The sequence below is a fragment of the Benincasa hispida genome, chromosome 10 (assembly GCF_027475165.1).
Source record: "Benincasa hispida cultivar pf3 chromosome 10, pf3_genome.v1.1, whole genome shotgun sequence".
In the NCBI taxonomy this organism is placed as follows: Eukaryota; Viridiplantae; Streptophyta; class Magnoliopsida; order Cucurbitales; family Cucurbitaceae; genus Benincasa; species Benincasa hispida.
In genome coordinates this window covers 26,111,051-26,122,159 of record NC_143487.1, presented here as the reverse complement: position 1 = coordinate 26,122,159, position 11,109 = coordinate 26,111,051, and the positions used below count along the sequence as shown (strand labels likewise).

Sequence of the window (11,109 nt, the reverse complement as noted above, 5' to 3'; positions counted from 1 at the left end):
CTAGATAAACAGAGTTGGTTATAATAATGTTTTGTTATAATCAATATATCTAGGGGAATTAAACTTATCTGACTTTTTTGAATAAGTGGAAGCTTGGATGCTTGAATTGATTATCAAAAACCTTAGTAAGATTTTGTTTCTTTCTTTATGCATCTTTTATTTTAATTTATTTTTCTTATTTAGCCAATTTGAATCCCCAATAAATCTAGCCTAGGTGAATTGAATTCAGTTTCCTATGATTTGGTTCGACCTGATTTACTATAAGATATTAGTAGTGTAGATTGGTAAAATATAAATATTCATTTAATTGAAAGTCTCAACAACCCTTTCCTCACACTTATGAAAGTTCGGGATTTAAATTGACACAACCCCTAAATTTAGATGGTGTAAATAGATAATTTTTGTAATATTTTGTTATAATGATATGTGAATAATCAATTGAATTTCCAGTTTTCTTTTTCTTTTTCTTTTCACATTTAATATTTTTTTTTTATAAAAAAAAAAAAAAAAAAATCGAAATTTTAGTTTACATAAAGTTAGTTAAACAGATTAATAATTTGGACTCAATCAACTAAAAAAATCCCAATTTAAACACAAAACAAACTTATTCTTCTTGTGAAACAGTGGATAACCATTGGTTCTTGCAGAGACAGTTGTTCATCATTTTTGTACTCTCTTTTTCCAAATTCGTATGAGAGCTTCATTCAAAGAATCAAGAATCATGGAGCAACAAGAAACTCTCAAAGTTGACTGGTGATGTATTACATTTTACGTACTTGCTTCTTCCAAGGGTACTGTACTAGTTTGGAGGCTCCTGTTATGTAAGAATTTGAATTGTTGCCTTCTCCCATAGACATTTTCAAGGATACAAGTTCTGTGCCCACAAATGTGTTCCATGTTTGCGATTCGGATGAGTTCTAGCTTGCCTTCTCAGACAGAATCCGGATAAGCTCTGATCGAGCATTTTCGAGTGCATCCAACAAGTTCTCAGGTTTTCTTCCACCTGCCTGAGCAAAATTGGGCCTGCCACCCCCTCCCCCACCACATAACTTAGCTATAGATCCTATGAACTTTCCTGCCTGTACTCCCAGATCAACAACAGTTGGTGTAAATGCTGCAACTAAACTCACTTTTCCTTCGCCCGGACAGGAGCCTAGTACTATAGCTGCTGGATCTTGAAGATTGTCTATCAAGAACTCAGCTGCAGTTTTCAATGAATCTGCATCGGTATCATCCATGTATTCAACAAGTACCCTGTGAAAGATATTTTCATTTGTTAAGTTAATTGGAAAAATGTTTTCAAAATGTCTAGAACTTTATGAAGAAATAAGGAAATAAATAGTTGGATGTTTAACTAAACAATGTGGCAGTCTATCTAGTGACAGACTACATGGGAATGAATACTTCGTGAAGTTTATGTTCACCTGATCTCTTTTGAAGTTCCAACCAGAATTGCCTTATTAGCAGTGCTTGATGCTTTAAAGACTGCAGTTTTTTCACGCAAATTAGATATTTCATTTCTTGCTATCCGCAATTCCTCAAGGAGATTGTCCACCCGGGTCGTAACATCTTCAGCTTTTACCTGAACACAGGGAAAAGTGAAGTTCTCTATTATGAAATTGATAAATAAAGATGGGCAGAAAGTGTAAACAATAGAGAATCGACACAAAGATTTGTATGGTTCACTAACAGTGTGTTAGCTACATCCACAGGCGGGGGGAGAACAATTTACTACTAGAGAGAATAATTCAGATTACAGAGTCAGAGGCACCACCTTTAGGTTTAGAGAGTTTATATAACACATTTCTCTAAATCCTAGGGTCAATGACGAGACTCCCTTATTTGGTCGCTCGAACTGCCAGATATCAGATTTAAGACATTCCAACCTACTAATATCATTATTCACCAATCAAGTTAAAACTAATAATTCAAGAAGTTTTTCCAGTGGCGCATAACTTTAAGCATGTAAGTGAGATCATACTTTGAGCATGGTGCACAGCCGCTTCATATGGTAGTCTCTGGCATTAACGTACTCAATGAAAGCATCACCAGCCACGGCCTCTATTCGCCTAACTCCAGATGCAATGCCCTGCTCTGAGATTATTTTAAAGCCTCGTATTTCTGAAGTGTTGAATACATGAGTTCCACCACAAAGCTCCATTGATACACCAGGAACCTCAACAACACGTACCTAGAAGCCTATAACATATCAGTACAAAGATAGGGACGTCCTTCATAGTAAATTATGTACAGTTAAAACTCTATAACTGATGTACACAAATCTAAATCTTGTTTATAACACAATAGAGATCAATGTTAAGAAACACATTCCATGCAGTTCATCCAGATAAATATATTTATATCAAACTCAGATGAACTGCTGATTTCTGGCTAACCACCATAAGATTCTGTGTTGTTTGAGAGGGAAAAATGAATCCTTCCTTTAGCCAGAGTTAAATTTTTTTATTTAAAGCTTCAGCTCGTTTCTCCTAGAGATCAACTCAATTTAGATTACATTACAATATGGTCAAGCCAGTTGTCTTCTGGTAAATGATGATGTGCCTAAATTGTGAAATGATCCAAACTAACCCTTGAAGACATGGTATGAAACTAACCTCTTCTCCATACTTCTCTCCAAACATAGCAATAGCCCCAGCTCTTTTGGCATCAGTAAGAGGCATAACTTTAGTTTGAAGAAGCACTGCATCTCCAATCCAACCATTGATTAGCTCCTCAATTTTCATGATCTCAGCATCAACAAGAGGTCGGTGGTAGTTGAAATCAAATCTGAGCCGGTCAAAGGCGACCAAGGAACCAGCTTGAGATGTCTCTTGGCCTATAATCTTCTTAAGTGCAGATTGTAGCAAATGCGTAGCAGTATGATGAACCTAGAAAAAATACAAAGCAAGTCAGGTGGGCTTCTCATAAAAGCTGCTCCAAAAGATTAACGCACAAGATTTCTGAGTGATAACACAATGACCTGGTGTACTCTCTTTGGAGGCAAGCACGTGAATTAAATGATAATAGATTTAGCAAAATAGTGCAAACTACTCGTCTACAAAATCTTCCATAAAGCTACCTTGGCTCCCTGCCTCAACTCTGCATCTACTGCTGCTTCCACTTCTCTTCCAACCTCTAGAACTCCCTGTTTGATGGTACCCTTGTGAACAAATATGCTGCCCGCGGATTTTTGTACATCTTTTACCTCCACTACTACGTTCTGACTGTTTTCACCTTCTGAATTATAGATGAAACCATGGTCACCTATCTGACCACCAGATTCCGCATAGAAAGGTGTCCTGTTCAACAAAATTTCTACATCATTTCCTTCTGCTACCTGTGAAACGGGATTACCATTCACAATAAGACTCTCCACGATTGCTTTAGCAGACAGCATATCATATCCAAGAAATTCTGTGTCAGAGATATTTTCCATGATATCTGCACCTTCTCCAACTTCAAGTTTAACAACATTATGTGCAGCCTGAGATTGCCGCCTCTGATTATCCATCTCAATATCAAAACCCTCCATATCAACTACTACACCACGCTCTTGAGCAACTTCTGTGGTAATCTCCACCGGGAAGCCATATGTATCATACAACAGAAATGCATCTTTGCCAGTCAAACAAGGAACCCTTCCACCCTCTTTAGCACTCGCCAATGCATCAGCTAGCATTTCTTCTAGCAGCTTTTCTCCTCGCTCTAGGGTCTGTACAAACCTAAGTTCTTCCCTTTTCAGCTCCTCGAGAATGCGTCCTGCTCTACCTTTTACATCCTCGTCGATGTGGTTGCTTAATGCAATGACTTTTTCTGCAATAAGTGGGGTAAATGCCTCATCAATATTGCCTCTTCCATCCCCCTTTATTCCAAGCAGCCTACCAGTACGAACAACTCTTCGGATAAGCCTGCGGACAACATATCCTCTCCCAATGTTGGATGGTACAACTCCATCAGATATCAGGTAGACAATTGCACGCATATGGTCCCCAATGATCTAGAAGCAATGAAAAGCACTGAAGTAATGATATAATTTTACAATGGAAAAAGGAACTAGGTGGAATGACAGCCCAAGTGTAGTTTCTTCTAAGATACACATACCTTAAGGTTTGTTTTTGATTTATTATCAGCAGTGTCATATGTCACATTTGCTAATTCTGAGGCCTTCTGTATAATGGGGTAGATCAAGTCAGTCTCATAATTGTTCGGAACCTGCAAGAAAATGGAAATCAGAAAACGTTGGTCAACATGGGTAGAGCAAAGTATTACAACATAAAATAATACAGAGTTACTTGATATATAAGACCATCTTGTTCAGCAAGTTTTAATACTAACTTTTCCAACAAAAATGAGTGAGGAAAAAATAGAAACTTCACGTTGAACTTTATAAGTTACTTTGCAATGAGTAAATACAATACTTTTTGGAGTATGCGAGCCATGCGCTCCAAACCAAGCCCTGTATCTATATTCTTCTGTTTCAAAGGTTCAAGGGAACCATCATCCTTTTTGTTGTATTGCATGAAAACTAAGTTGTAGAACTCCATAAACCTCGTATCATCCCCCAAATCCTGTAAAAAAATATATCAACTCTTCCAAGTTAGTGGAAAAATGAAGTGCTACTATGAACTAGACAAAGAGTTCACAGCCTTCCACATAATCGACAAAGGGAAAGAAAAAACTACATACAACATCGGAATACCCCTTTTCAGGTTGGAAATCATAATAAATCTCAGAGCATGGGCCACATGGACCCGTGATGCCACTAGTCCAAAAGTTGTCATCCTCACCCATCCTCTTTATACGATCAACAGGAACACCTACCTGGAAGAAAATCAGATAAGCATATTAAAGGTTTCTAGATTTCTAAACCTATTTTGTCTACATTCATAATTAAATCATTTTTAAAAAATCAGATAATAAGAAAGAATAATTGAACATTTTGAATACATTAATCCTACAATAATTGTCATCAAGGAACTTCAAGTAATGAGAAAAATATCCAAAGCACACTTGTCTACATGAAGAGAAGTTGAGTAGGTTACAAGTGCTTTTGACATCATAAAGAACACAAAAGAAAGAAATAATAACCAGTCACAGACTACATTGCACAAGGAACAACTTTACGTTGCCGGAACAGGTAAGTAAGAGGGAAAAAAATGTTTATTTAAGAACAGAAACATACAATCATAGAGACATAAGCTTCATGAAAGAGGATAAAATACACTAAACAAAACAAGTTGAAAGCTTTCGATTTTGCAACCTCATCATGCCAGATTGCAAAAGCTTCATCATCTTCTTCATATATACTAATCCATAGTCTGTTGGCTGGCAACCCAAATCTGGAGGGGGGACGGACAAAAAGAAACCAAGAAAAAATTTATAAAATGAATTCTTCTCCATCATCCAATGAAATCTAAAGCACTAAACTCAATGACATGTTTATTGATCACACTATATTAGTCCAGCTAACTTAGAAATGTTAGTAGATAAATGGAGAAAGTTTTGCTAATATTCCTATTCTAGAATTTTATGCTCAAGAAACTTTGAGCTTGTATGTAATCAGCAGAAGTATGAATATGTGTTTGACGAGAAATCTGGTCATGCTTCAATTATAACTGAGCTTGGAAATGTTTTCAGCTTTTTCTGGAATCCACAAACATTGTGATTATTCATTCATACTCGATGGTTGTCAGCTCCCATGCCCACTTAATTGCTTCTTTCTTGAAGTAATCACCAAAACTGAAGTTTCCAAGCATCTCAAAGAACGTATGATGTCTAGCCGTTCGACCAACATTCTCCACATCATTTGTACGTATGCACCTTTGTGCAGTTGCAGCACAAGGCACCAGTCTAGGTACCTGAAAGATGGTTACAATGAAGAAGAAGTTGAAGCTTATGGAATTCAAACTAGCTCAAGATTTAACATAAACAATTATTCTTTCGGGAAGATAAACAACTAAAGAATATAATCCAACAATAGAAAAGGAGTCAAGAAAGAAAGAGAAAATGATAACTTCAAAAAAGCTCAATAGAGATAATGAAGGAAAGAATTTCCGGGATATAATCAAAGTTATATACTTTTACCCCAAGGTGAATATTGTACACAACCTTGGTGCCTTATTTTGAAATTTATACGGTGAATAGTCTAAAAACAAAAGCTAAACTCTTATTTTAATAGTAGGCTATTTAAAGTACCGTTGCTTCTCAAGTTCCTCTTCTAAGACCCAGATACAGGAGACAATGTAAGAAAGACATGACACCAGTTTCAAAAATGTTCAGGATACGCACACATGTATAATTTTATTAAAGTTCTAAAGTATATATTCTTTAAGTTATGATATTTGCATTTTGGATCAAACACGAAAGAGAATATACTGTATAATATCTATGAGATATCAAAGAAATAAAATGTAAAAGACACCATTTTTATTATTTTTTTCTTTTTTCTAAAAAAGAAAAGAATAAAAAGAAGTTGACAGTCAATATCTTACAACGAAGGTTACAAATGAGCTCTAAAACTAAAATAAACATATATCTAGATAAGCCATCCCATTACCACAAGGAGAAGGAAACCCAAAGCTTGGATCAATTGACTATAAAATTCCTAGCAAGTGTACAATCGTCATGTCATTAAAAAGTTGCTATGGCTTTGGTGTTATCTGGGTGAGAAGCAAGCTTTCACTAATACTAAGAGAAAACATCAAACCAAAGACATTACAAAAATCTCTCTTTATGGTGATGATCACTGAAGGAATTACAAAAATTCTTATGTAAGGTGTTTCAGGAGGAGGAAACAGTGCAAAACATATTCCATAAATAACAAAATTCACTATCCAGCCCCCTTAATATTTTTCCTCCCTAGACATATCCCCCATAGAGTGACCTTAACCACATTACACCAGAGCCTAGGTTCCGTTGTTGAAAGACAGAATGAATGGCCAATGAGCAACTGACTATTGCTGTCTTTATTAATAAAAGAATGCCGCATGCAAATTAAAAAGTTCAAGGTTGAATATTCCAGTCTTCTTTAATATTCGCCATACCTTTCCAAGGAATATAGGCTTGAATTGAAGCATTCCTGCAATTGTCAATAACACTGTGGGATCTTCAGGTACCAAAGAAGCACTAGGAAGAACCTTGTGTCCACGGGAAGCGTAAAATTGAAGAAACCGTCGACGAATAGAATCCCCACTAATTGAGAGATCCTTAGACTTATCCTCTACTAATTCCTCATTCACTGGTTTCACAGATGCTGAAATAGTCAAACGCCAAAAGGTAAGAACTCTATGAAGGTTCTAAAAGACCGTCAATACATTTGAATCCCAAATTAAAAAAATTAATCAAACCGACTGATATACTTGGTGTTTTGAGTCGTGTGCCCCGAGCTTCTTTCGGAAGAAAATATCTGTGACAGTGCCTGGTGGAAGGAAAAGGAGCAGAATTCCTTGTAATATAGCCTGTAATATCCCGAAAGCTGATATTCAGAACATAATAAGTCAGCCAGAAGAACACAAAAAAAGAGTCAAGGATCCTAATAGAAGTATCAGACTCATGTTGAGGCATCTATATTTCAACATGTACATAAAATTGTGATGATTGAATTATGGAATCAGAAAATCACAATGTTAAGAGAAGGGCAACAGAGCCCGATCATCTTGCAGCTACGTTACTTCTTGGTGAATCCTATAATCAAATGGATTTAAATTACATGGGCAAGAGCTCATTTGAAACAGGGTAATCAAGACAATCAGAATCAGATAATTTAAAGAAACAAAATACGATATAGACATCGGTTGTAAGTTACAGACACTGACATGCACCAAAGAAGAAGAGAAATGAAGTTAACACACTCAAAACAAACAAGGGATTTTGCATAACAAGAATCCAACGCGCTACACTGCATTTCACGGCTTTCCTCAAATGGGTTGAAAGAATGCTCCAGATTACTGCTGGAGATGTAAATTGGAAAGGGTAGAACAAAGTTGGAGAAGTACCGGAAGAGAACATAACTTTCCGTCTGGGTGGAGCAAAGGAGACATGTTTATCGCCAAACAAGCTTGAACGTTGAAGTGAAATAAGAGAATTGTGAGGATAAGTAGGAGGCAGATGGTTTGGGAGCTTCAAGCTGAACTCCATTGACGTTGCTGAAAAAGCTTTATCCTATTGAATTGTGAAGTGAGGTTTTTATAAAGGTTGAGTCGAGAGTGAGAAAGAAAAAGATAAGTTTTGATCGAGAGGACCAAACATTTTGGAAGCTCCAACTGAGGAAGCGAATTAGAAGTGTGGGTACCATGAGACCACAAAACTCATCTCCAAAATTCTATTTTCTTTTCCATGTGTGTGTTCTTATTTTATTTGACTTTGAAATTCCAACTTTAAAAAATAATAATAAGCTATCATAGGTGCATTTAATCTAATTTAGTCCTTAAGTTTTTTAAATTAGGTTTAATGGATCCCTCTATATTAACAAAATGTTAAATATAACGGATTTGTTTAAGTGGACTTTTTAATCTCTGATATAGCTACTACCCACCTCGCGATCTGGAGATTAAGTTTACTTTTTTAAAATTTATGAAAGGAGGAACTAAGGCATAGAGTCATTTTAGGTTAGAAAGGAGAGCCAATAAGAAAAGAACTCAGTCCATAAAAAAGAGGGAAACGAGCGTGAATCAAAGGAAGTAAAAGAGTGAGCTAAATTATTACAAGCTTTTGGAGTGTGACAAAATGTGAAGGTTAAAAGCTGGCAAAGAGACTTTGAAGCTTCTGTTAGGTACTTAAGCACCTTAGAGAACCACGCCCCAAAATGGTCATCCCATTCTAACCAATGTGGGACAAATGCATCTCACATACTACCTTGATTCTTTAGGATACCTCATCCTAGAAAGCTGACGTCCCGACGACTACTCCGATGGTACTTTACTCAGCCACACCCCACTCCAAAACATCGACAACCGGCTCTGATACCATTATTAGGTACTTAAGCATCTTGGAGAACCACAACCCAAAAGCTAGTTATTGGGAGGGGAGAGTCAGTATCATATTGGTCATCCCATTCTAACCATTGTGGGACAAAGAAATCTCATATTACCTTGGTTTCTAACAGCTTCATCCATCCATGTGCTTGATTCATTTGGGAAGAGGCATCAGTTCTTCAGGGATTTTATTGCAATAAGAGAATCTGATTCAATTATGAGGTGAAGAAAACTCAAATCAATCGCAAGCGAGAGGCCATGGCATATTGCGACAAATTCCATTTGGGTTGAATTTTGAAAATAGCCCACATTTCTTCCTATAGCAGCTATGACAACACCTTCAACATTTACCTATGCTTGAAAAAGAGTATTGATTTCCAAGCTCCATCAGCATTGAGCTTTAGAAAACCAGAAGGTGGAGGAGACCAGTATCGAGCATTTAAGGCTTGAGCAAGAAGAGGATGAAAAGATTTAGTACTGTTTGGCCATTTCATCTAAGATTCTTCAAAATAAGAGGAAATCCTAGAGGATCTGTTCAAAGCACTGTGGACTGAATTCCCATGAACAATAGAGTTTTTGTCATTCGATAAGAGCCCAACTGACAGTACAAGCAAAAGATGGCTCGAAGGAATTTAGAGAAGAACTCCATCGAATCTAAACATCAATTAGTGGCTTATTTGGAAAAAGTGAGATCTCAAATTTTTTGGAGTAAATTCCATATTACCTTTTGCCGGATACAGGAGAGGAGGGCATGTTCAACCTTTTGATTGTAACAAGGACATGAGACAGAGTACTGAATTTCTTTACTCAATAAGCAGCTTCTAATTGGTAAGAAATTTTTAATAGCTTTCCACATGAAAGTTTTATTTTGCTATGATTTCTAATATCCCATATTCTCTTCCAACAAGATGAGATTAAAAAAGAATTTGATTGAGAAGCTGGGAATTTGATTAAATAAGCAAGCCGATAACCACTTATAATATTATAGAAACCATTCTTAGAGTATTTCCAAACCAACAATCTTTCTTAGATCTCCTAAGAGGGATGGATTGAATAGTTTGAACATCTTCAAGAATAAGAAAAGCCTATAGTTTAGAAATATTCCAACCACGATTTTTTTCAATAAATCCATCAACTATCCAGTTGAAAGTCGATGGGTTTGAAGAGATAGACTTGAAGGTCAGATTCACGAGGGAGCCAAGGGTGTTGAAAAACAGAGATACTTTGGCCATCACCAACTTGGTATCTGATTTCTTTGACAAGTAGAGCACGACCCCAAACTATACTTTTCTAGAAAAAAGAAGCATTAGAACCCATTTTAACATGAAGGAAGTCTCCTTTAGGAAAATAATTAACCTTTATGATTTGAGATAGCAAACATTGAGGATTGATCAAGATATTCCAAGCTTGTTTGGCCAAAAGGACTTGGTTGCAAATCTCAATATCTTTGAAGTTAAGGCCACCCTGCTTCTTCGATTTACATAAGTTGGACCAGCTAACCAACGGATTTTTTTTCTTGGTAATAGAGAAGTCTAACCAAAAGTGTGACATAGCTCGAGTAATATTTGTGTAAATTTGCTTGGAAAGGCAGAAACATCCCATAGCGTAAAGAGGTATAGATTGTGTAACACTTTTAAGTAGAATATCCTTTCTGGCTATCGAAAAGAGGGGTTTTTCAATTGTGGACAGATTCCAAACCCTTTCTGAAATAAAATCAAAATCTTCTTTCTTTCTTTTTGAGAAGCTTGAAGGTAAATGATCTACCCAAAAGGGTGTCGAATCACATCGATCAAATTAAATATTATTTCGTGCCTACACAAACTTGATAGTATAGCGTAGTAACAGGTCAAACCATAGAGAGATGATCGATTTCTCTAAATGCTTATAGTACGATAGCTACAGGAAGGTTTGTTATTTGATATTGCGAATTAAAATGTAAAAGCATGAAAATTAAATTGCACGAAGTGGGAGTGTAAATGCTAATAAGGAATGATTTGCAAGTGTTAAAATCAATTAAACAAAGCATCTAGCTTGAGCATTAATAAGATCTTTCCTAATCTTTTTCACTTAATCATCGATTAGTCCTTTAAGGAGAAGCATGCAACATTCTAGTTTAAGCTATATCAATCTCCATTAG

The 11,109-nt window shown here is 36.3% G+C and overlaps 1 protein-coding gene across 2 annotated transcripts; it reads right to left on the bottom strand.

Annotated features, from left to right (window-relative positions):
• Positions 1 to 586: 586 nt before the first annotated feature.
• On the bottom strand, positions 587 to 8,324 carry EMB1030 (Alanyl-tRNA synthetase, class IIc). 2 transcript variants are annotated; one of them, XM_039045304.2, is made up of 13 exons: positions 7,995 to 8,324; positions 7,359 to 7,457; positions 7,044 to 7,252; positions 5,680 to 5,858; positions 5,261 to 5,339; positions 4,687 to 4,821; positions 4,419 to 4,568; positions 4,102 to 4,212; positions 3,080 to 3,997; positions 2,616 to 2,888; positions 1,982 to 2,191; positions 1,425 to 1,582; positions 587 to 1,254 (listed from the first exon to the last, which is right to left on the bottom strand). In XM_039045304.2, exons 1-13 carry the CDS (start codon positions 8,134 to 8,136, stop codon positions 918 to 920), a joined length of 3,000 nt encoding a protein of 999 aa, XP_038901232.1. In that variant the 5' UTR covers positions 8,137 to 8,324; the 3' UTR covers positions 587 to 917. The 2 variants fall into 2 exon arrangements, with proteins under 2 accessions (XP_038901232.1, XP_090162126.1); XM_090306000.1 differs by having other exon boundaries at positions 7,359 to 7,474; positions 7,995 to 8,250.
• Positions 8,325 to 11,109: the final 2,785 nt, after the last annotated feature.

Coding starts and splice junctions, on each gene's coding strand:
- EMB1030 (XM_039045304.2), bottom strand. CDS start 8,136: ATGGAGTTCAGCTTGAAGCTCCCAAACCATCTGCCTCCTACTTATCCT. Junction 2,889..3,079: donor AGTTGAGGCAGGGAGCCAAG/GTAGCTTTATGG, acceptor TATTTTTTCTAG/GTTCATCATACTGCTACGCA. Junction 1,255..1,424: donor GGAACTTCAAAAGAGATCAG/GTGAACATAAAC, acceptor TATCTTTCACAG/GGTACTTGTTGAATACATGG.